Source organism: Aedes aegypti, chromosome 1, assembly GCF_002204515.2.
Source record: "Aedes aegypti strain LVP_AGWG chromosome 1, AaegL5.0 Primary Assembly, whole genome shotgun sequence".
In the NCBI taxonomy this organism is placed as follows: domain Eukaryota; kingdom Metazoa; phylum Arthropoda; class Insecta; order Diptera; family Culicidae; genus Aedes; species Aedes aegypti.
Window position 1 is genome coordinate 237807811 of NC_035107.1, and position 27087 is coordinate 237834897.

General features: G+C 36.2%; 2 protein-coding genes across 3 annotated transcripts in view; one reads left to right on the forward strand and one right to left on the reverse strand.

Annotated features, from left to right (window-relative positions):
• LOC23687580 (probable G-protein coupled receptor Mth-like 1) overlaps positions 1-11781 on the forward strand; it is a 108944-nt gene extending 97163 nt beyond the window's left edge. The window contains exons 4-9 of one of the 2 annotated variants that reach the window (XM_021837323.1): positions 1735-1813; positions 2236-2381; positions 9884-10028; positions 10150-10254; positions 11113-11285; positions 11354-11781. In XM_021837323.1, coding sequence (XP_021693015.1) covers positions 1735-1813; positions 2236-2381; positions 9884-10028; positions 10150-10254; positions 11113-11285; positions 11354-11391 — 686 coding nt within the window. In that variant the 3' untranslated portion in view covers positions 11392-11781. The remainder of the gene's footprint in view (positions 1-1734; positions 1814-2235; positions 2382-9883; positions 10029-10149; positions 10255-11112; positions 11286-11353) is intronic. The other variant, XM_021837324.1, reaches the window with a different exon arrangement.
• Positions 1-27087, reverse strand: part of LOC5578530 (intron-binding protein aquarius) — a 303684-nt gene that overhangs the window by 151750 nt on the left and 124847 nt on the right. The window lies entirely within an intron of this gene.

Here is a 27087-nt window from a genome sequence, read left to right on the forward strand (position 1 = left end):
AATCCAATCCAAATCCAATCCAAATCCAATCCAAATCCATCCAAAACCAATCCAAATCAATCCAAATCCAATCCAAATCCAATCCAAATCCAATCCAAATCCAATCCAAATCCAATCCAAATCCAATCCAAATCCAATCCAAATCCAATCCAAATCCAATCCAAATCCAATCCAAATCCAATCCAAATCCAATCCAAATCCAATCCAAATCCAATCCAATCCAATCCAAATCCAATCCAAATCCAATCCAAATCCATCCAAATCCAATCCAAATCCAATCCAAATCCAATCCAAATCCAATCCAAATCCAATCCAAATCCAATCCAAATCCATCCAATCCAAATCCAATCCAAATCCAATCCAAATCCAATCCAAATCCAATCCAAATCCAATCCAAATCCAATCCAAATCCAATCCAAATCCAATCCAAATCCAATCCAAATCCAATCCAAATCCAATCCAAATCCAATCCAAATCCAATCCAAATCCAATCCAAATCCAATCCAAATCCAATCCAAATCCAATCCAAATCCAATCCAAATCCAATCCAAATCCAATCCAAATCCAATCCAAATCCAATCCAAATCCAATCCAAATCCAATCCAAATCCAATCCAAATCCAATCCAAATCCAATCCAAATCCAATCCAAATCCAATCCAAATCCAATCCAAATCCAATCCAAATCCAATCCAAATCCAATCCAAATCCAATCCAAATCCAATCCAAATCCAATCCAAATCCAATCCAAATCCAATCCAAATCCAATCCAAATCCAATCCAAATCCAATCCAAATCCAATCCAAATCCAATCCAAATCCAATCCAAATCCAATCCCAAATCCAATCCAAATCCAATCCAAATCCAATCCAAATCCAATCCAAATCCAATCCAAATCCAATCCAAATCCAATCCAAATCCAATCCAAATCCAATCCAATCCAATCCAAATCCAAATCCAATCCAAATCCCAATCCAAATCCAATCCAAATCCAATCCAAATCCAATCCAAATCCAAATCCAATCCAATCCAATCCAAATCCAATCCAAATCCAATCCAAATCCAATCCAAATCCAATCCAAATCCAATTCAAATCCAATCAAATCCAATCCAAATCCAATCCAAATCCAATCCAAATCCAATCCAAATCCAATCCAAATCCAATCCAAATCCAATCCAATCCAATCCAAATCCAATCCAAATCCAATCCAAATCCAATCCAAATCCAATCCAAATCCAATCCAAATCCAATCCAAATCCAATCCAAATCCAATCCAAATCCCATCCAAATCCAATCTAAATCCAATCCAAATCCAATCCAAATCCAATCCAAATCCAATCCAAATCTAATCCAAATCCAATCTAAATCCAATCCAAATCCAATCCAAATCCAATCCAAATCCAATCCAAATCCAATCCAAATCCAATCCAAATCCAATCCAAATCCAAATCCAATTCATTTTCAATCAAACTTCAATTCAACTTCAATTGAGCTTCAATCCTATACCAATTCAACTTCAATTCAATATCAAAGTAACTTCAATACAACTTCAATTAACTTTAATTTAACATCAAAGCAACTTCAATACAACATCAAACCAATTTCAATCGTACAGTCATTAAATTTCAATCCAATATCAACATAACTTGAATCCAACATCAATACAACTTGTACAATTTAAGACCGGTGAGGACCACTGATTCAATAGACTTATCTCTGTTTTTTCCCATTCCAGCCTTCCTGATGTACTTCTTCATGATCAGCTACTTCGCCTGGCTGAACACGGTGATGGCCAACGTCTGGAAGTTGACAGTGTGAGTAATAGTGTTCCCCGATAACCCGTCGATGGGTCTGCTGTGGCTCTCTGCTCTCTGTACCTCCCTGACAGACAATGATGAATGGCTGAGTCAGGTTCCGCTGCGATTGGTCATCATTCAAATGACGTAGGCATGTAGCCTAGATTTTTACATAATTCCCAGCATGACAAACGCGGTGTATGCTCGGATGCACAGTGCGCCACAGCGGATATACCATATTTCCTACGCAAACAGACAAACAGACAAACAGACAGTCAGAAATCCCATCGCTTAGTCAGATTTGGCCAAATCAGAGCGCGTTTAGGTTGATGGGAATCGACCGCTCGTAAATCGCAAATCATTGTCCCCCTCCCCCCTTTCTACCCGTGGACGATTTTCCGCTCCCCAATTCACGTTCTCTTCCCCCCTATCAATTACAGCGCACGGCGGTGGAAAATCCGAGAGAAGGCATGGTACGTCCTGAACCACATCTACGCACACACGGTGGCGCTCACCTTGACGGTCATGGTCTACATCTACCACATGCGGAATCCGACGTTCGGAGAAATATCCTGCTGGTTCCGGAGTAAGTATCTACTCGCTTTTCCTCAGTTTCCACGGATCTGCATACGAGTATACAATTTCCTTGAATGTGTTTATGGATCGAACCGATAAAGTGCGAAATTACCATACTTATAGCGATGGGGTCTCTCGGATGGGGTGGGTTGGTTACTGGAGCATGTGGAGCATCTCAGGGATGGTAGCGAAACAGTGTCTTGCTAGGATAACAGTGTTCATAAAGATTTTCAAGACAGAATCCGATTAGATATTTCTTAGATTCTTTTTGGGAACCCTAATGTACTAATGCTCGTCGGTAATTGAATTCTGAGAGAACTGAAAGTGTCTCTCACGTTTCACTCTCTGTAACAATTATGATTCGCAGCACCGCATGAGACCTTGTTTATCGTGTACTGCTACAGCACTGATTAAATTAGGAGCGTAACGTAAATAAGCGAAAATAATGGGTTTTATCATCGCTCTCTCTTTGGGGCTCTGCTTCTTTGCTGTTATTTATCAAGCTTGTTCTTCTTCTTTCTGGCGTTACGTCCCAACTGCTTATCAACTGAGAGCTTTCTATGCCAATTGACCATTTTTGCATGTGTATATCGTGTGGCAGGTACGAAGGTACTCTATGCCCTGGGAAGTCGAGAAAATTTCCAACCCGAAAAGATCCTCGACCGGTGGGATTAGAACCCACGACCCTCAGCTTGGTCTTGCTGAATAGCTGCGCGTTTACCGCTACGGCTATCTGGGCCCCTAGCTTGTTACAACTTGGGCCCAAGCTTGTTACAACTTGCGAAACATTGCCGATCATGAACCGGTATATATCGAATATTTTACTTCACTTGATTTGATCGTGCTTCAAATTCAAAAGAGAACGAAATCTGCAATGCCTGATGCAAGTATTACTGCATGTTTTTCTATTTCATGATTTTCTCCTAAAAATTCATCAGGTATTTCAGGTATTCCGGCATTTTTTTCAGGAGTTCATTTAGTGATTGTTCACGGGCTTCCTCAGGAGTTCTTCTTAGAATTTCGTTCAGAATACATAAAAATTAACAAAACAATATTACAAAAAATAAAAACATAATCTTATAATGCCAGAAATAATACCAGAGAGGCCATAAGAAAGTCCTCCAAGATTTTTCCGGAAATTACTCGTGAAACTCCCCCAGGAATTTATTCAGTGATTCTTTCATCGATTTCACTAGGATTTATTTCAAGATTTTTGGTTAGTATGGCGATGGACCTGGTATAAAACGGGATCGGCAGAAGGTCATGGGTTCAACCAAAGGCCTGTCTCTTTCCTCATACATGGCAGTTGTATATTTCACTTGCTTCTGTCTTTCACTCTTAATATATTACAGTTGATCTAATACATTTCACAGCATTTGCTAGAACCCGAGACGGACAAAAAAAAACCGTCGCCCTACGCATCATTATAGCACGTCTTTCCTTACGCCTGATACATAGGCAGTCTGCTTACCAACCAGCAAGCCTTTCTGCCTTAAAAATTATACCAGATGTTGGCTCCGAGAAGAACTTGAGGGCTGTGTAGTTGTGAAGATTAGACAAAAAAAAGTTAGGGCCATCTTCAAGAAGAATTTCAACAGGAATTTCTCTAAGGATTCTGATGTTCCGAAGTGACTTCAGTAGTGTCGTCAGGAATTCCTCCAGAGATTTTCCGACAAAATCTTCAAAGAATTTATCCAGAAATTCTTCCAGAGATGCCTCCAACAAATTGTTAAATAAATGAAGAAAATCCTAACATAATATATGTAAAAAAATCTGATAAACTCCTACAAGAAACTCCTTGAAGCTTGAGGAAGCCTTGGAGGATTGTGTAGACTCATTTCTGAGATAACTAGTAAAAAACAGGGTGCAGCTTATTTTTCGAAAGTTCTCAAAACCAAAAATTTCGTGTGCTCTTCTGAATTCAAGTCCCATAAAAGGAGAAAGCTCAAAGTTCGAGCCGAAAGTGTTGTAAGGTTGTAACGTTTAAAAAAATAGAAAATTTACACCGTCTTCAGCCAAAGGCTGCACATACAAAGCAGTCACGAACACTAGGCAATGGACAACACAAAGCACCCAGTAGCCCAATGATGAATTTTCCGTTTGACGAAAAGTTTTCACCGACTGGAGCGGGAATCGAACCCACGCTTCGTGGCATTCACAATACGCCTAAATGGCTGACGCCACAAATCGCACGACCACGAAGCCCACAAAACATGCTCTTAGGCATGAATAGCCTTGAATCAGGCAATTAAAATGTGCAATGGTTTTTCTCAATTTCTAAACCGTTAAAAAAGGTCATAGCAAGCTTTTTTTAATTAAATTTTAAACAAAAATATGTTCGCATTTGATAAAAAACATGCTCTATTTGATTAGAAGGATCAATGATGCTTTATAAATTTCAGTTAAATACTCCAAATGTAATTTTCGGCGAAAAGTTATAAAACAGCCAACTGTTTTTATTTTTATAAAAGATCTTGTTTTTGGGCAGTTTTTGATGAAAAACTTCAAAACATACGTGTTTGGAATAATTATTTCAAGCTTAATAGAATATGTTAGATAGCATTTATTGAGTTTTCATGAAGTTATGGAACAAATAATACTTTTTATCAAAATGAGGGAAAATTTAGCGAAAACTACGTTTAACTAAGACTAGTTTTGGTATTGGACAAATTTTATGCTCTACAAAGATTTCATAAATCGCCTACGTCAACTCTAAATCTTAATATGTTTGCCTCAAACTTTGAGGTTTTTTATGTGATTTGAATTCAGAAAGCTACAGAAATGTTTGGTTTTGAGAACATTCGAGAAGTAAGACGCGAAAATTAGTGTCTATTCTTTTGCAGAAATTAACATGCCTGATATTTCAAGGTTTTTTTTTCAAAAAACTTCGCTTCCGATATCGTTCATAAATAACGATTCCAAACATGTTCCAAAAAACATTTTGAAAATATTGTATTTTTTTTCAAATAGTTCAAGAACTGATTATTAAATTGAAATATAACACTGTACATCTATTAAAATTTTGTGCTAATGGTATAAACGACATAAAACAATGATATTTTTTTTATTTATCAAACAGGAATGCTTAAAACTTACCTGTCAGCATCAGAAATCTCAGAATCTGATCTGAAGAAAATGTAATTTTCAGGAATTCCATTTCATACAATATTGGTGTTCAAACTTGTTCCTTTTATACACTAATATTTGTTCTGGAGGATAATGTGAAATAAAATCTTTTACTATCGCAGACCTTAATTTGAAGTCAAAATTCATTAGTAATTTAAGGTGAATTAACTGTAATTTAAAAAGCAATAGTGTGGAAAGATATTGTCAATTTTATGTTAAATTTGCCAACTTTAACTGGAGTTCTATTGAAAATTTCTGTACATCAACGTACTTATGCATATCATATTTTTTACTCGATTCAAAGCAGGAAATGGCACAAACCTCCCAATTGGATGCGAACATGCCTTTTTTAAAATGTTTCTCTGAAGGCGGTTTGGTATTTTCTCAGATTTTATGTAGGGGAAAAAGTACAGTTCGTATTCGTTCGATTTTTCCCCTTTTCCTACAAATTTTGTCATTGTTGTAGAACAGACAAAACCAAAAGTGTGTTAAAAAAGCCAATACTCAAGCAAAAAAAAAAAACAATTAAAAAAATCTTTAACAATGAACACTAGGTACTTAATAGGGTAACGACTGTTTATTTCATTGCTAAACGCTAACAGTTGGCGCCAGCTACAAAAAGTGCAGACAACAACCTTTCGAACATTCAGTTTCTCTCACTGACCGCCGAGCGGCGACACGGATGTTTGTATTCCACTCACTGGTCGCGCTACGCTGGGTTCTCAAATTTCTCGAAATTCCAACACAAACGCATGGAAGAATGGTAGTCGAGAACTGTCAAAACGTATGGAAAATGATGAAAAACGTAAATTACTTGCAATCGGGAAACTGAAACGAAAAAGTAGTGATTAGAAATCAAGCGTAATGTGAATACATAACTTTTTGAGTTTAGTTCATCTTCCGTGCTTCAGGAATTCGTTTTTACTACTACTGAAAAAAAGGCCGTCTATTGTCTTTTCAGTTTTGAATATCCCCCTATTGTACCACTGTTTTAGGAGATTGTAATGCAATAACCTGCAAAAACAGCCCAACTATTCAAAAAAATAAAAATAAAAAAGGTTGAATCGATTGTTAAATTAACACGAATAACCTAAGCAATTCTGAAATTCGAAGATAATTGAGCTTTTTCTGAATGAAAAACCGCGGATAATTGATTACTACTAGTATACATTTTATTTTATATATATATATTAGACAGTTTCACAAAAATAAAAATTTCTGGGATTCAACCAGTCACCCTCAATTCCTAGTTGCAATACTAAAACAAACTACCAGACAAATTTTCATCCAATTTGGAGAAGATTAGGAGGTGCCTCAAGTCGAATTTGTGTTTTTTAGCTATTTTTTACATTCAAAAAATTCTAACAAGAATTTGGAAAAATGAAAATCAGAATAAATACCACTAGTTGAACGTATTATTAGCACTTTACAACTTTTGAGAACACTGTATGCCGATTAAAGATAGTTTTGACCTAATAAAATTGATTTCTGTTCATTCAAGTACCTGTAAAACATACATTTCTCTACAGGTTTTGTTCTACGAGATTCTAAAACTCATGCCTAATCATAAAAGTTCAATCGTAGTATCATTCCTTTGTCATTTTTGAACATTATTGTAGTACATCATTTTTGTATCCGAATTACAGATAAATTGTAAAAAATCGTCGGAAATACGACATTCCTCATTCCACTGCATTTAGAGCTGCTGCCAAATGGCGCAATGGCTGACATGTTTAAAAATTGAACATAGTAGCTTTGCTTTTTCAATGATGGATGATGATTGAAGAAAACATCTAGCAAATGTCATCAACGCTATTGTGTTTCAAACAACATTCGCATTTGATGCCAAGCATTTACATATGTGATATAGCCCCGAGGTCAAGCTTCTCGACTACTGATCTTGAGGTTCAGAGTTTGATTACGGGAGTTCATTTAGAGTGTTTTTTTTCCAATAGACCAAATGACTTGAGGCCAGCAAATTTCATCACGATTGTTCGATTCAAAAGTGTATCTTGTGGCTGAGTTTTAATCAATAGAACTCACAAAAATCTCCCACTCCTAAGTGAATGAAGAGAAATGCTCAAGTAGTGATTTGCGCCTTTAGTCCTTTTTCAATGCTGCGTATAATGAACATTCGTTTCACTCGAAAAAAAGAATCAAACTCTGATCCTCAAGATCGGTAATCGAGAAGCTTGACTTCGGGGCTATAACACATATGTAATTGCTTGGCATCAAATGAGAATGTTGTTTGAAACACGACTGCGTTGATGACATTTGCTAGATGTTTTCTTCAATCATCATCCATCATTGAAAAAGCAAAGCTACTATTTTCAATTTTTAAACATGTCAGCAATTGCGCCATTTGGCAGCAGCTCTAAATGCAGGGGAATGAGGAATGTCGTATTTTCGACAATTTTTTACAATTTATCTGTAATTCGGAGACAAAAATGATGTACTACAATAATGTTCAAAAATGACAAAGGAATGATACTACGAGTGAACTTTTATGATTAGGCATGAGGTTAAGAATCTCGTAGAACAAAAACTGTAGAGAAATGTATGTTTTACAGTGTTCTCAAAAGTTGTAAAGTACTAATAATACGTTCAACCAGTGGTATTTATTCTGATTTTCGTTTTTCCAAATTCTCAGTAGAATTTTTTGAATGTAAAAATAGCCAAAAACACAATTTCGACTTGAGGCACCTCCTAATCTTCTCCAAATTGGATGAAAATTTGTCTGGTAGTTTGTTTTAGTATTGCAACTAGGACTTGGGGGTGACTGGTTGAATCCCAGAAATTTTTATTTTTGTGAAACTGTCTAATATATATATATATATTTTTTTTTAATTTTTCTGAATAAACATGATTGTTTCGAAATTTATAATTAAATATTGTTTGAATTCCAGATTATTCCTCCAAAGTCCAAATTTGTTTTTCTGAACGAAAAGTCGTACATGTCGAGCTTTTAATTACTTACTGATAAAATTTGATCGTCACTGAACTGGAAATATGAACTAGAAATTTTGGTCTGATCGATAAAAATTTCATGCTCAAAAATGGTTAGCTCTGGAGAGTTTCACTGCTAGTATCCCTGATCATGGAACAATTGTAGTCTGAATTGCTTTAAAATAATTTCCCTGAACATTATCCTTGTTATTTCCAAGATTTCCAGATATTTCCTTCAGGAAGTAGGCACCCCAATAAATCGAATGAGACTTCTGAAGCAATTCTTTGAAAAATATCAGGCGAATCCACACACGATTGAATGATCGAAGGAATTACATAATAAATTGCCGTGGTATTTGCTGGTGTGAAACCGTTAATACACAATAAAGAATCTGTGGAGATCTTACTTGAGAAAGTAAGTAGAAAAAACTGAAGGAGTAATCCCTAAATGAAATACCGCTGAAATTCATGGAGAAATTGCTGAAGGAACTTCAAGTCGAATTGATTGATAAATTCCTGTAACAGTTCTTGATGGATTTCCACGAATAATCCCTGGAGTAGATTTTAGAGCAATTATTGGAAGAAACAGGATGAGTTCTTGAAGGAATGGATGTAAAAACGGTTGGGACAATAACAGGAAAAATTGGCATTGGAACTCCTGGAGCAATTCTAGCAGGTGTTTGTAGGTGTTTTTCTAAAAACACTAGAGTTTTTGTGATTTTCTTGGAAGCACTCCGGTAAGAATCTTTGGAAGAACTTTTAACAGTGGCAACCGAAGAACTCGGTGGTAGAATTGTGAAAAAAAAATCTGAAAAATATCTGAAGGAAATCCCGAAATAGCTTCTGGGAAAAATCCGAGCAATCATCATAGGGAGAGTTTGTGTATCCGCTATTTGTATCATTAGCAGTTTTTGAAGCCTCTAGAATTTTCAGAGTTCACCTTATTTTGATTTAGAAAAGAGGCTTTAAAGACCTCTTACAAAAAATAAGGACTTTTTACAGACTGGCATTAGTATAGTGACAAAGCCTCTAAGCAGAGCCCCGCTACCACCCCTGGAATCCTCGGTCATGGTCATCTGACAGGATATTTCGCGATCCCGTGGATTCGAAAAGCATATCAACGTGGAAAGGGTGTAGTAATGCGGAAATAGTTTCGTCATAATCATAGACGAGCGAGCGATTGAAATCCATCCCTGGATCAACGGTGGGTGGAGTAAAGTCAAAGAGTATTGCCAAGCCAGCGGCGGATGCAGTAGCAATTCAATTTCGCAAAGATATGTGCTACTTCATTCCACCTCGCCTCACCCACCGATTACATCTTGCGCTCATGGCATCCAATTTCGATTTCATTTTCCTATTTATGTCCTATTTCACCGTAGTTGCATAGTTTTTTTTCCCCAAGCCCAACACAATTTTCTAAGTCTTCATTCGTTCTTACAGCGGAACGAGAGCAGTCCTACTTCGTCTATCTGCCATTGAGTGTCATGCTTAGTATCAACATTTTCCTTTTCGTGTGGACCAGCTATCATCTGCATGCCAGCGGCGATGACATTAGCCCGGATCGAAAGAAAGCACTCCGATACAAGTAAGTGCCAGCCTGGCCCAGCCCTGATTCCATTCTAAATTGAACACTGCTTCTTCGGCCAGATAAGTGTCAAAACGACGTGGAGTTCCCTTTTACATTTCATTCTTTTTCGCAATTCCAGATGCATGCTCTACTTGAAGCTATTCCTGCTGGCTGGGCTTATTTGGATTTTCGAAATCATCTCTTTCCACGTGGAAGACGGACGCCTCCATCGGTCCTGGTTCTGGTGAGTGTGTGTTTGGATGTTACACTAGGCGACTAAATTGGATATTATCTAAATTGGATATAATAGATTTTGGCCCGCTGATTTAGGTTCTATTCGCAGATATTCCGAATCACGCATAGTTTTTGAGAAATACGAGATTTTTATTCATATTTTCATGGATATTCAATTCTTTGTTCTACAACAAGTGTTTGCATTTGCTTATCGAAATCCATTCTTAGAACAAGTTTAATTCACTTTATATTTTTTTCCGCGAAAAAAGAGTAATTTTATATTATGCAGTTTTTGTCATATAATTTTATTACAAATCTTTCTAAAGCAAATCGGAAATCGAGTGATAATGGAAACTATACAATTACCATGACATTGACAATTGAGAAGCTATACTAAAAAGAAGCAAGACATAGTGAGGCTATATAAAAATGAGCAGTAATAAAATCAAGAAACTACTGTACTGCTTTTGATGTTGTTTTGGGAAAAATAATTCAAAAATATATATTAGAATTTATGTTATGCTGAATCATACAAGTTATGTATGTATTTTGATAATCATATATTACCAATTATTGTGGAATGTTGTATTTTCAGGAAAATATGAAAACTTGTTTCTTAAAAACTGTACGTGTTACGAAAATTCTGATAACAGATTTGAAGTCAGTGGGACAAAATCGATTTGTGGGTACACAATAAATGCTCAAAGAGCGAGAACCAGTGTTCTTCAATGCTATCTCTGTTGAGTGGGTGCTCTTTAAAAGCACTTTAATGTTCCAGGCGATTACGCTCTCTGAAGAGCCTAATCTTTGTTTCCGTTCTAATTTCCCCGATATCACTCGAATGCCCGTCGTTCGGTTTGGCTTTTAGGTTTTTGATAGATTCCATCAACTGCCTGCACGGGGTGCTGATATTCTTCGTGCTGATCGTGTGGCGGCAACGCATCAAGCGGGAACTATCCGGACGTAAAGTGCTCTGCTTCCGATGTCCGGCCAGTTGGGCACAGCTCAAAGATGACGAACAGGAACAACTGGCGGAAGAAGGTAACTGACCGATGATAATTGAAAATAATGACATTCTAGTATCTAATTCCATTCTCTTCCAATCGTAGGTCGGGACTATGGAAAGTATGACTTGATCATCAAGTGAAGGGAACAATAATACCAGAGGTGGAACCGGATTGAGGTTTCCCCGAAGGCAACGAGTGGCAGCATAACCGTCTAGCAACTAAGCGTAACAACAGAAGATTAACAACAAGCTTAACATGCGAACAGTGACTTACGAGAAGGTACTTCATCAATTTAAGGATTAGTTAGATGTTTAATCAGTACGTAGCAGATACTGTAAGAAAATAGCTGTTAAAAGTTTGTAGGATAGCGATCATTAGCTTCCAAGCTTTACTGTCATATTGTTGATAATCAGCAGAATCGCATTAGGTTAAGTTGAAGTCTAAGAGAATGTTTAATAAACACAGTGAAATCAAATGTTGAACTAACACAAATGCATGGATTTTAATAAACGTAACTGAATTAATTATAATTTTAAACACTTCTTTTATGAGATGACAAATGTTAGGGTATCCCAATTTATTCTTATTATTCCATATGCCGTTATCACTGGGGCAGAGCCTGTTTCTCAGCATAGTGTTCCAAGAGCACTTCAACAGTTATAAAGTGCGAGCTTCCTTCGCCAGAGTTGCAATTTTCGCATTCTTACATCGTGTGGCAGGTACGGAGTCTATGTCCAGTAGGGTGCGGTTTATTTTTCAAAAGTTCTCAAAACTAAAAATTCGTGTGCTCTACTGAATTCAAATCACATTAAAAGAGAAGCCTCTAAATCTGAGCCAAAAATATTAACGTTTAGAGGTGGCGCAAGCGTCTTGAAGGTGAATTTTCAGGTTATAGAAAATGACCTTCAGTGAAGTAAACATAACTTTGTTATTTTTCAGGCGATTTTAAAACTTTTAGCATCCATACCTGCAAAATTAAATTTATGAGAACTTTGTAGAACATAACATCAAATTTGTCTAAAATCAGAAAAGGTTTTAGTCAAAACTAATTTATTCCAAATTTTTCCTCATTCTACTAAAAATTTCAACTTTATTTGGCCATAATGTCATGATTGCTAAACCTATTCCAAATCGTTTTACATGCTTTTGTAGCTATTTCAATTGTTTTCAAACCTTTCATACATCACATTTCACTAAAAAAATGTCTTGACCAAGTTATTAAGCACAAACTGCATAAAAACACGATTTTTAACGCAAAATGCCAGTTTTTTAAATTTTTGCTACTTGAATATTATCTCTTAAGCTTAAAGCTGGTTTTTCTCATTTGTTAAACCTTTGAGAAAGACTTGGCAACATTTTTTTGTTAATAATTTTAAAACAAAATTATGTTTGCATATTTTTAAAAATATATTCACTTTTCAACTATTAATTAGGGCAGGATGCTTTATAAATTTAAGCTTTAAAAAATGCAATTTCCGGCGAAAAAACTTAAATAATCTGAAGAAATTTGATTTCCTCATTAAAAAATCATGTTTTTGGATAGTTTTTGTCGAATAGATTGGTCAAAACAATTTTTAAGAAAAATGTAATGTAAAGAAGGTTTGAAAACAACTAAATTTGCTTCAAAAACATGCAAAAAGATTTGGAATCGATCGAGTATTTAGGAAGTTATGGTCAAACAAAATTAAAATTTTTAGTAGAATGAGGAAAAGTTTGGTTAAAAGTATTTCAAACTAAGACTAGTTTTGATTGTAGACAAATTTGATGTTCAATAATGTTTTCATAAATTTAATTTCAAAGATTTATTATTTATTTAGTTGGTGTTACATCAATTAATTTGATAAAACCTCGTTAACGATGTTACGCCAATTTACTCGGTCCATGGCTGTGCCTCTCCAACCTCGATTTTGGCCCACGTTCTCCAGATCTTGTTGCACCTGATCAAGCCACCTCGCTCGCTGTGCTCCTCGCCTTCTTGTGCCAACCGGATTCGACGCGGTAGTCTTGCAACATGCCCTGCCCAGCGCACCCTTCCGGCTTTCGCAACCTTCTGGATACTGGGTTCGCCGTAGAGCCTAGCGAGCTCGTGGTTCATTCTCCGCCGCCACACACCGTTCTCCTGCACTCCGCCAAAGATCGTCCTAAACACTCTTCGTTTGAACACTCCAAGTGTTTCCAGGTCCTCTTCCAGCATGGTCCATGCTTCATGTCCATAGAGGACCACCGGTCTTATAAGCGTTTTGTACATAGTACATTTGGTGCGGGGTGAATCTTTCTCGACCGCAGCTTCTTCTGGAGCCCATAGTAGGCGCGACTTCCACTGATGATGCGTCTCCGTATTTCACGACTAACGTTGTTATCAGCCGTTAACAAGGATCCGAGGTAGACGAACTCATCAACCACCTCAAAAGTATCCCCGTCTATCGTAACACTGCTTCCCAGGCGGACTCTGTCGCGCTCGGTTCCGTCTATCAGCATGTACTTTGTTTTTGATGCATTCACCACTTTTGTCGCTTCACGTTTCAGGCGGGTGTACAGATCTGCCACCGTTCCAAATGTTCTGCCGACAATATCTATATTTTTTTTCTTCATAAAAATGAAAGCAAATAAGTTTAAGGTAAGTATGATACAAAGCTTAACATGTGTAGCATGTATCTCAACTTACTTATTCAATTTCTGGCCGATTAGATAACTAATGATACATTTGAAGCTCTTATAAATAAAGCATTGTTGTCAAGAATATTCGGATTTACTTATTCATGATTCATTTACTAAACAAAAAATGAGTCCAATATGTTCAAGCGCTTAACCCTCTAATACCCAACCCCGCCTTTAGACGGGGTACACTTTGGAATTTTGTTTATTTTTTCGTAGCTCGGAAATCAAAATGATTTTATTTTTGGCTTAAACCTTGACTCATAACACGCATATAAGAAAAGTTTTTTATGACTGTTGAAACTTTTTTGTATTTTTGAAAATTGTTTGAAAAATTGTATTCTTATATAACCTACAAATACCCGGGGTACATTTAACGTGTAATATAAAAAATCGTACCTTTTATATGTTTCTATGATCAACCTATCACAAAAGAAGAGCTTGGTAGTATTAAAAAAATTTCAAACCTGTTTTTCCGTTAATTGCACGGAAAATAAAAATATTTCCAGAAAAATATGAAAAATTTAATATTGTTAAAAGTACCATAAAAAGTTGAATTTTTATTATTGCCAAAAATCAGTAACTAAAAGAGGCTTCAAGAAAAAATGAAAAAGTTTAGGGATGTTCAAAAATAAAAATTATAAAAATCAAAAACCAAAATTCATAGATTTGCGAATAAAAATAAATCATTGCCCAAAACGTGTTTAGAACGATTTTAGATAACTAAAAATGATATTTAGATCGAAAATAAAAATTTGGGTATTAGAGGGTTAAACTTGCTGCAAGAAGTTTTGAAAATAATTCGAAATTCTATTCAAAACTTTTAGTTTGATAAGTTAGAGAAAAATTCAAGCCCTGACAGAAAGAGAAAAAAAAACATAACATAGGTAGTTCGAAACATTGCCTTCAGGCTTCAAATTTATCCCTATCTTTTACCATTATTTATTTATTTATTCTTCGTCTTCAGTTAACACTGTACAGACTGCTTCTTAAAACTAGTTAACAATAGCAACATTGAATCACAAAATATTTTCACGCTTTTCTACTCAATCCATTGGGTACACTCATTCAAACATCAAATCAACACAGAATAAAACTTCCCTAACACACACATTTGATCCTGCATAATACACCACTACAACTTATTTCATTTACAATACTCAAAAAATAGCACATTGCATAGTGAATATAAAAAACATCAAACATCAATCGGTAATCGAACAACTAAATTAAGCTACTGCATTAAAACAATTCTTTATTTTTATGTTGGTTTCCAAGTAATCCTAGATCGTTTATGAAATTTCCGATACATTATACCCGTAGGCCACGTGCTAGCCTGTAGTGCTTAAATCTTATATTTATCGTGTATCATAACTTTGAATGAAGCATAGTCTCGAATGTCTGTATTCCATTTCGGGACAAGTTTCACGACATTAATCTCATTACATTCATCTACTCCTAACGATTGCGATACCATACAGCTCAACTCTTCCTCTGTCACTTGCACGTCGATGTTAGTTAAAAATAAAGAAAACATTCCCTCATTTTCACACATCCTAGAATTTGTACTTGACATATGCGTACGAGATGACTCTGTTGTGCAGTTGGTAGCATCGATTTTTGAACCCATTTGGAGCTGCGAACAACGAATCGGAGTAGAATGGCTTGGTTGCGGTTCTGACATATGCTGAAGCGGTTTTTCGGAACTACTATCGAGTGCTGGAATCAATTGCATCAGTTCGGCGACATTCGTTGTGATAGCATTTAATCCTGCAGTGATTGATCGAAGGATAGTTTCATCTTGCTGTTCGGGCCCGATTTGCTGATCACGTTGAGAACGGTGAAAGGCAGAGAGGCATTCATCACACAGCCAAATAACGTTCTTCTGCAGGCAACAAACACTCGTCTCCGAAAGGCCAACACACGCAGCGTGAAATGTTCCATAACACCTTCCTTCACACACAACGAATAGATCCGTTTTGCAGTTTACTGGTAGCACACATTTTCTGCAAGACATGATATAGAGCGGGCAAATAAACAATGGTGGAGTTGGACGAACAAAACGAAGCACTGTGACTGCGATGAATATATCAATATCTCGTTGTTGATATAGTTGCAGATTATTTTTTTGGAATGGCAATTAACTTTGCTGCAGTTCTATAAAACTATCAATCCTAAATCACGAATTTCCACTGCGTTTTTGCGAACTTCATCAGCAATAGTCTAAAAAGCTTCGTAGAATACGTCAACAGACAACAACACGCAACACTATCACGTCTATCTTCTGATACTATCACTATGGGTTGTTACAGGGATACTATTCCTTCTTGAAAAACGATGGATAGAAGATAGACTATATTATCTCTATCAATTGATAGACGGATGGAGATACTATCAGCAATTTTTCATTACTGATGGATCAAGCATATGTTTATCGTCTATCTTTGGGGAAAAATATACTTTCAGCAAAATTCTATAGCTATTTCTATCTATCCTATCATTGATATAAAAACCGAAACCAAAATCTTGCGCATATTGTGAAAAGCTAATAGAAATAACTCAATGAGAACATACAACTTTGGTATTTTCGGAACAGGCACGATGAGAGGATGACGAAAATCGATGTCCGACGCCATTTTTTAATCCAAGATGGCGGCCTTCGGTTTGGTAAAATCATTTAAAACCCATGCAAGATAGGTATTTTCGGAACGGGCATGATGAGGGGATGACGAAAATCGAAGTCCAAATCCAAGATGGCGGCCTCCGGTAAAGGAAAATCGTTGAAAACCGGAAAACGGAACGGGCACGATGAGGGAATGATGAAAATCGATGTCCAACGTCCAAGTAAAATCATTGAAAACCCATGCAATATGGATATTTTCGGAACGAAGCGACGAGGGGATAACGAAAATCAATGTCCGACGCCATTTTGAAATGGCATCGAATTTCTACATCCCCTCAGCCCGTTCCGAAAATATAAATATGGATATTTGCTGAACGGGAACGATGACGGAAATCAATGTCCAATGCCATTTTGAAATCCAAGATGGCGGCCTCCGGTTTGGTAAAATTATTTAAAACCCATGCAGCATGGGTATTTTCGGAACGGTCGCGACGAGGGGATGACGAAAATCGATGTCCGATGCCATTTTGAAATGGCATATTGCATAGGTTATCAACGATTTTCATTAACCGGAGGCCGCCATCTTGGATTTAAAAATGGCGTCGGACATCTTTTTTCATTCCCTCATCGTGCCCGTTCTATAAATACCCATATTGCATGGTGTTTCAATGATTTTACTAATCCGAAGGCCGCCATCTTGGATTTCTCGTCATCCCCTCGTCGATAGGGATAGGGATAGGGATACTATCACTCTATCCTCTATCTCTGGTAGAAACCATTATCTCACTGATACTATCAAGAAGTGATTGTATAATCTGGCTGAACTGATAGTATCAGTTGTCTATCAGATAGATGATAGTATCTTCGTCTTTCTGATAATTTTGATGCCTGATTGCCAACCAACGGAAAAGCGAAACATTTCTAGGAAGTATAGCGTAGCAAAGTAGACAATTTCTACAAGAAGTTAGGCCTAATGTATAAAAATTATTTGTCCGAGATTACAAATGCTTAATGCTCTACCAAGGGTCAAAAAAAAGTTAGAAGTGCAACTTAGAACATGCACATCTCTGTGGTTTTCGAAGCGATTTTCAAAAATTTCTCAGCCGTGGAACCGGGCTCTACTAGAGATTGATGTTTATTTTTGGGTGTTTGAAATAGATGCGTCTACCCAAAGTTATTGAGCAAAAGGCACTTCCTAGTTTCTTGAAGAACTTTTTTTTTTTAAATTCGACATTAAATTTTTCGACATGAAATTGATTGTGTAAGTAAAGTGAACATGTTTGGGTTAAAAAATGAATTTCCGATAACACTCAAAATTTATTTTACCCAGAAAACCACACAAGAAACGTAATTGTTGAGCTTTTTGTCTGTAAATCAAAACTGAAGGGTATGATATGTGGTTTTTTCGGCATGAATCTACTTGTACTTGTACTACTACTTGTAATCAAGTAAACATATCTGAGCCGCAATTGAATTTATTTATTACACTCAAAATTTCTATTATTTAAAATATTCCGAAAAACCCTAATTTTGGACCCGTTTGCCAATAAATAAAAATTCTAAGCGAAGACATATAGTTTTTTAGACACAAAATTAATTGTTACAGTCAAGTGAACATGTTTGAGTGAAAAAAATGATTTCCGATTACACTCAAAATTTATTTCATACAGAAACTCACATAGAAAACGTGTTTCCAGAGCTTTTTTGTTTGTATATCAACATTAAAGGCTATGACTTAATAGCAATTTCAAACCTAAACAAACATGTCGAAGAAATCGTTCTTCTAAATGATCAGGATTTTTAGATACAATGATTTTCATGGACCGGAAGTCGACATCTTGTTATGTAGGCCGCCATCTTGGATTCCAAGATGTGCAATTGACAGCAATTTCCAACCTGGACAAACATGCTTCTAAATGATCAGGATCTTGAAATACAATGATTTTCATGATCCGGAAGTCGCCATCTTGTTCTCCAGGCCGGCATCTTGGATTGCAAAATGTTGAATTGAGAGCAAATTTCAATCTGGACAAACTTGTAGAAAAAATCATGTTCGATCTTGAGATACAATGATTTTAATGGACCGGAAGTTGCCATCTTGTTTTCCAGGCCGCCATCTTGGATTCCAAAATGTTTGATTGCCAGTAATTTTCAACCTAGACAAACTTGTAGAAAAAATCATGCTACTAAATGAAGAGGATCTTGAGATACAAGCATATAGCTGTAGAGTTTGTGCATAGTTTCATTATCGCCGCCTAGCGGTTGAATTCCTGAAAAAATAGGCTTACTAAGGGGTAGTCCTTGAACTAGGCAAAAACTTTGCAGACGACACCGTTCTTCTATCAAGTGAAAATTACAAGAATATTTAACATTGAATTGAAACTAGTTTCAAGAGCTACTTCTCGAGGAGGGAAGAATAGCTCGCAATAACTTATGCATACCGGTGCATATTTTGGTATCATACCATAACTAGGTATTGTTCAGTTGTCAATACCTCATTTTGGTATCATAAAGGTATTTGAAACAAAAATGTTTAAAACGATTAAAAATACTTCTTTTTGATATTCGATAGCTATTGAGAACTGCTGGAGGTATTGAACTACTATTGAAAAAATTCACTTTTATATCAAAATCCATCATGTATTTACTATTTAGGTATCACCATACCTGATCTAATTATCAGCTTGGTATTTGTAGAATATGCAGAAGGTATTATTTGAGGTTTTTTACCTCTTATCCAGGGCTCATTCATATCTCATTCAGGTTGTAAGTATTGGAAATTATCTGGTATGGAATACCTCAATTTGGAATTCAGTGGTTATTTTCTTCTGCTCGGGTTGGCACCTCCATTCATCGGGTGGTGATGCGCAAGACGGCATTGCTACTCACTTTCCTTCATAAAATGCACCGTGATGCCAGATTGAAAAGTGGCAAATCATGCATGAAATCATGCGTATACAATTTTCAGTGTTTCCAAATTTTATAACTCGTTTATTTAAAGAGCACAGGAAAGTTGTGTTCCAACAAAATGCTCACTGATTCATGCTCTATTATCAGCTAGGGAGAGAATTTTAGTACGTCATTTTCTATTTAATTTTGAAAGGATCCGTTTCCCCATACTAAATAAAACATATTTCCATACAAGACTTCAAGACACATGCCAAGAAGCTAAACGAATTTTTAGAGTTTTGAAATTTTGCAGGTTTTTGTTTGGGCCCATTTGCTACCATTTGTGACTATGCGGTTTTTCGATATCGAAAATTTGCCAAAATCGAGACGGCCTAGTGACCCAGTGACCCACCGTACAAGTATACCGTCGAAAAATTATTAAAATACTAAAAGTACTCGCTAAGCGGTGATAGTTTCAGTTTATCTTCTTTGACTTAAGCCTATACTACTTCAGATCTAAGCTTTTTCGATGCTACAAATTAAATTATCGAATTTTACTGATTTTTATATATTTTTGCTAAGTTATATGTTTTAATATTCTAAGAAACTAAGACGTACATTTAGTTATTTAACCAATTCAAATACGATTTTTGCTCTATGATTTGGGAAATCCGCGATGAGTAGTGTGTGATCCTTTGACCGTGACGCTTGCTCCTGCGGGGGCGGGTGATGCGGTCAGAATCGATCATGTTACGTACGTAGTGCAGTGATAAAGTGTGTAGTATTTTGCGGTAAGCGCTGTGCGACGACGGAAGAAACAGCATTACATCCTGGTAAAATCATTCTTTATTATTATTTACTTACCTATTTCCATATGAAACTAAATACGTGCCAGGGTCGAAAATTTAATTTTCGTTTCGGGAAGTGTAAAAATATTTCAGATATCCATTTGATATCTGGGTGTTTTTATGCGGGGCTTACTGCATATGAAAATGACCTCAGAATGTGTGTGTATTTACTGCCATTCTTGAAATGGGTCGTTGGAATTTCAGTAGAGCTATCACCTTTCATCTCCTGGGCTAAAATTGTCTGCATATCCCTTTCGGGACGAACCAGCACAATTGTGCTGTTCGGCACCCATCACTTTGAGTGATTCTTTTAGTCAATAAATTATTGTTTTACTAAACTTTTTTGATTTCGATTATTGAATTATCATTGCTACTTGTAATTAAGCACAACAGAATTTGTTTACATCGTGTTTAGAAAACACCAGCTCAGGGTAAACAAAATGTAAACAAACACCGTAAGAATTGAAAAAGTTTTATCTGTCGCAACTTTTTAACTATGCGTTTTTTCTAGGTATGCACAGATACGAATCGAGAGTGAAAAAGTCATTCTTGGAAATGGTGAAGACCAAATGAGAATTGATTCACACAGCAAATATTTCTGGAGGGTCAAAGTGGGACCAGCACAATTGTGCTGGTGCCGGCACTTACCCGGTCGATGTTCGTTGTAGACTACCAATTTTCATTTTCAGTATTTTGATCGAATTAAGTGGCTGAATCTGGTTCTAATGTCCTCAATAGTGCATAATATTGCATTAAAACATGAATGAGTGATTTCATACGAGTCATAAGGATGATGTACCGTTCGAAAACTATGTAACAGAAACTCATAGCTTTGGTTTGGTGTTCATATCTGCCGGTTCAATATCTGCCATAATATTTATGAAATTTGACAACTGAAGCTGAAAACCATTACTTACTATTTGCTTCCGCACCACAGAGTCCTTTAAATGGCATACTATTGATGTATGCAGCCCATGCTGGTCTTCTTCTTCTTGGTATTACATCCTCACTGGGACAGAGCCTGCTTCTCAGCTTAGTGTTCAATAAGCACTTCCATAGTTATTACCTGAGAGCTTGCATTGCCAAAGTTGCCATTTTCACATTCGTATATTATGTGGCAAGTACGATGAAACTCTATGCCCAGGGAAGTCAAAGAAATTTCCATTACGAAAAGATCCTGGACTGACCGGGAATCGAACCCAGACACCATGGCTTTGCTTTTTAGTCGTAGACTCTAACCACTCGGCTAAGGAAGGTCCCTGCTGGTATTACTTGCAAACATGTTGTTTATGATGTATGAAATGCGTTTGAAATACTCTACTTAACTATTAAACAATGTATGAAGTTATGGAGTCTAGATTATCCGCTCATATAAAAAATATCGTTTCATTCCTTTTACGTTTAAAAATATATTGTCCAAAACTTGAATTTTGAGACTTAGATAAGCTGATATATTAAAAATAAAAATCTGAACTTTATTGCCGTGCGTATAGTGTTGCAAAGTAACTAGCAGTATCGATCAAAGAAGTTAAGGTTCAATTCCCGCTGCAGTATTTTTTTCGTCAGATACGTATTACGATTGTGCCATTTTGTGTTGCATGCTAGTCCGTTGATTCGTGTAATGCTCCCTTTAAAGGCCATAATCGTACACAATGCTTTCCAGGAAACTTTCCACGGTAGGATTGACAGCTAAAAATGTACATGCAACCGAAACGAAAGGGAAAACAAAACTTACGAGTATGGCCGAGCTTTACATTTTCCTTAGTAATCTAACGGTCACACCGATTGTGAAACTTTAAAAGCTCATGGCAAATCAAAAAGTCTACTGTTTGCAGCTGTCTTCTGTATTGTCTTATTAGAAGCATTGTCAGTGTCTTTTTTTCAAATTAGGTAGTTTCCAAATATATAAATACATTAAAAAAAAAATTGATTTTTCTATGTAATTTTTAAATTAGCTGGAATATATGTATGTAACAATTTCAAAAATCAAATTCATTCTTTAATATGGTTATTGACCTGATTTTGTTAACCCTTTTTAAATGGGTTTTTGAATTCCCTGTTATATGTAAGCTATCCGTCATAGTTCTTTCAATCCTACACACTACTAAAAACTAATACAGTACTGACCCGATTTTGTCAGCTTTTTGATTCGATTTTGTCAGCCTATCTTGAATATATCCAAAAATTGTCTTCGTCATGTAGTACCGTAATTTCGGGTGAAATTGATCACTTTTCACGGTTTTTCTTGTCTGATTTCTATAATGTTGACAATGCCAAACAACTGAATGCAGGAAAACAAGTATGAAGGTGAGCCTCATTGACTCAAGTACCGAAATTTTCTAACAAATGTTATTTTAGTGCTAAAAAATATGTCTAAAATATAAAATCGGGAGATCTCATTTCGGGGTGAAATTGATCACTTATCAATGCCATTATTGTTAGTTTTCAAAACAACTTTACATAATAAATTTAATCTCCCTGAATCCGATTATGCTTGCCAAACTCTTAACAATACAATATTTATAGAAATAATGAATGTTTAAATTTCAAGAATAACGCAGAAAACGCCTAAATGTATGCAATTTCCTAAGGAATTTCCTGATATATAACAGAAATTCAATTATTTCAACCAAATCAACGAATTGGTACGAGTTTTGGTTGTAAAATCTAGTTTGGGGATATATCTTAAGTATCCTTAAAAAATTTCAGGATTATAAAATGCCCAAATCCTTGTCTAGAACTAGAAGTTTATTGATGTTTGTCAACACTGCACCGTACAAGATTTTGAAATTTTACATTATTTTCATAGAAATAAACATTTTTGAACGCAAAAAGCTTCACAACACACAATTTGGACATACTTACGACAAATAACGTTCATTCACTGCAGGTTACATTGATATTTGTGCTTCATTAGGAAGAAATTAAATCGAATGACACAGTGATCAATTTCACCCTACTGATCAATTTCACCCGAATTCACGGTACCTGTTTACATTAGTACTGATGATGATGTTCGATGTCATGCACGCATGGGCGTAGCCAGAGGGGGCAATGGCAATCCTCCTTCCCTCTGTACAAAAAAAAAACAATTTTTCTATGAGAATCTTGTGCTTGAATTCTTCAAAGATTGTCTCCAGCATTCGTATTTATACAGTAGTTACGTCATGGTAGATTATAAAACTTAAAAAGTCTACCAAACATCAGACTTTTTGAAAACATCTTGCCAGAAATTGATCGAAGGTTTTATCAACAGTCCGCAATGGAGACATGCAAAGTCGGGCACATATGACGTCAATTTACATGAATGTTTAGGGAAGCTGCTTACGCAGACTGAATATTTTGACGTTTCCATTTGAGCTCTAGGAATAAAATGAATGATTCCAGTTATCTATATAAATAAAAATGGAATGGTGTTTGTATGTCACGAAATGGCTTACGAACGGGTCAACGGATTTGAATGATTTTTTCTCCGTTTTGTTCGTCAAGGGTTCCGACGTGTTTGTGTGTATTAAAATCCCAGGATATTCACCGGGAAAGTTGAAAAACGAGAGTGCACGGAACTGTCATTTTGTATGTTGTTTTTCAGCAGCCTACTTGATGGCAAGACGAAGTTTGCCGGGACCACTAGTTTAAAATAAATTAGTTCCATGTTACCAACCTTAACAAAAACATCGTTCAAGCATCATTTGAAGGAGGGCTATGTGATTTCAAAAGTGATAGTGTATATGTTAGGTAAAGTGAGTGAAAGAGGTTGGAGGGAGTCTCTAAAAAAATAATTTAATTTTCGAGTCTAGTACACGACTCTGACAACGGCCTTATAGTGGAGGTCGAATTATGCGTAACTGTCAAAGGATACAAACTGTAGTGGAATAAAATGATATAGTTTTCAAATAAGTTTTTTATTTATTTATAGGTATTCCACTAAACAATTCGTAGGTTTATTATTATTTTCAATTTTTATTTTTATTGCATAATTATTTTTGAGGAAAAATCAATTTAATAGGATATAAACAAACATAGCAAAACCAAGACGTTTTGATTGAGACATTTAGTTTTCAAGTTATTCACACATGTATGTTTACCCATTTTTATATGACGTAGACTAGTGCTTGAATAATCTCGATAAACGTCATCGTCACGTGATGCTTTGAATCTTAGAGAGAATATGTATTTTTTTATCTCTCGTACATTGTTTCCGTTCCATTTATAAAAATAAATCATATAAATTAGAGTATATTATTTTTTTAAATTTCAATGTACATTTAAAAACATAATTATTTCTGAATTTTTGGGTCACCCTATCTCACGAAAGAGCACCCTAATGACGAAATAAAAAAATACGGGTCCAAAATTTTTTAAAAAGGCATGACTTGAACAATTTTCTAAAAAAATAAAAAAAATATTTTTTTTTTCGAACATCGACCGCCTTGGGGACGGACCAGCACAATTGTGCTGGTCTGAATTTGACCCTAAAAAGTTCATGGAGTGATAGAATAGCCAAAATTAAGAATGTTTTGTTCTACGAGATGATGAGTTTATAAGGTAAATTTTGAAATAATCACTCAAATATGGTCCGTCCCGAAAGGGATATATAAAGATATCGAAGGGTATCAATAAATACATGCATACAATTTTCTTCCATAAAAGCACTGCCGGTCAGTGGGAGGTGGATTGTACACACACACACACACACACACATGATTTGGGAAATCCGCGATTTTTACGATGAGGATCGCAGTAGGCTTTGCCGCGAACGGTCGTGTTTTTCGTGATTCCGCCGATATTGGTTAGTGCTACGCAAGTAGAATTTTAGTTTGAGAGTGAATCACCGAAAGCCCCGTAATTAAACGTTATAATTCGTGTTTTGTTGTAACGGTTCACCGGCAATTGCAACTGGCTATTAGGTTTATCCCTGGAAAAATTTGTCACCGAAACTTTGATTTGGGTTCTACCGCCACCCAGAATGTTGAAACGTGACAAAAGGAACAAATTAGAAGCAACAAATATCACGTTCTGTAATTCGATTTGTTGGAGAAAAGTGCTTTAATGTGAAAGAAACGTCGTGCAATTAAAGACATTGAAGAAATGGTTTTTGTGTGGTGAAATGACGAACGAATGCGCGGAAAAGGCGAAAGAGGAAGAAAAATATATCCCAACTCTGGTTGAGCCGAAGGTTTCCATGGCGACGGCAATGCCACCTTAGATGGTTTTCGGTGAGATTGTTCTGATTATGATTTTTACTAAAAAAAACTAAATACGTGCCAGTTTAAAAGAAAACATCTTTTAAACAGGAAGTGTGTTTTCATTACCTTTATCCATTTGATAACGGTAATGCATGCATGCGGGGCTTATTGTTAGTGAAGGTGACTTCTGAATGGACGTGTCTCTCCAGCCATTCTGAAATGCGTCACTGGATCTGCAATAGAGCTATCACCTTCTAACTCCTGGACTAACGCTTTCTGCAAGAGCATCAAAAAGCATTGCAGAAAGATTTCTTCCATAATATCGGTGCTGGACAGTGGGTGTTAGTTGGATTACACACATACACACACACACACACACATGATTTGGGAAATCCGCGATTTTTACGATAGAGTTTCATTCACTCGAGTTTTTGCGCATAGCACACCAAATCCGCTACAAATCCGCGACAGCTGTAACAGCCCTGGGATCGACTTACATAAAACGTATGTAAATCCTTAGTGCACCCTTAAAAGTGTTCACCGAACTATTGATTTCCATTAGGCAAGATCTAAGAAACAAATAATGCCGCCAATCGTGCTAAACATTTACGAATTTGCTGGATTTAGGCAGAAGATTTTAAACTTCGTTCATCACGCTAAAAACACGGTTTGCGGTAAAACGCTGCGCAATTAAATTAAAGTGTATTTACATAGAACATCATACTAGGGAACATAGATCTCGCCTACACTATTGCACGTTTTTGGTAACACATATTAAAGTGTGGAACGACAGTAGTGCGTTAGTAATTGATGATGATAACGTAGTGCGTTAGTAATTATGCATAAAATTTAATCCCTTCACAGTTTGTGTAACAAATGACCTCAAATCTGGCTTAGAATTACGTTTCAGCCGGTCTTCATTGTGCTGACACTGTATGCCAGTCGTCTGCATCACATTGAATAACTGCCATAAAATCATCACAAAACGGCAAAATCCCGCCAGAGAATCATCGTTGAACAGCAAGCGCCTGCATTTATGCTTCCCGCAGAAAAATAACGTTCTTTATTCGTCTTTATAAAGTGTACGAGTGTCGCTGCTGGCTGCAGACGCGGCTCGTTACATGGTCTCATTAACCACCACATCACCGCACGAGATTCAGTGTGCGATGACACTATCACACTGAGTCAAAAATACTTGGAGTTTCCATTAATGATTACTTATGAACTAGATAAAATATGGTTTCATTGAACAAACCCATATCGAAATGGAGATCATAAGTTTCATAAGTAAGATCTATGAATTATTTGAAAACCTTGAGTTGAAATGATTTTACACCAATCACTAATCACTGGAGTAGTTCTCCAGTATAGAAGATGGGTACAGGTTCAGCGAATTCTGATCAATTTTTTTTTTTTGAATTTTCCTTGAATAATAGAGGTCATCCATTAATTACGTAAGGGTTTAGGGGGCAGGGGGATTTTGTGATTTCTTACACGCCATACGATTTATTTTTATATTGTCATACAAAAAATCTTATCAGGGGTGTGCTTTGAAAACTCCCAAAAATTGCACATTTTTACAATAATCGATTTTTATATTAAGGATAATTTTATGGTATTGGTAAGATAAATTCC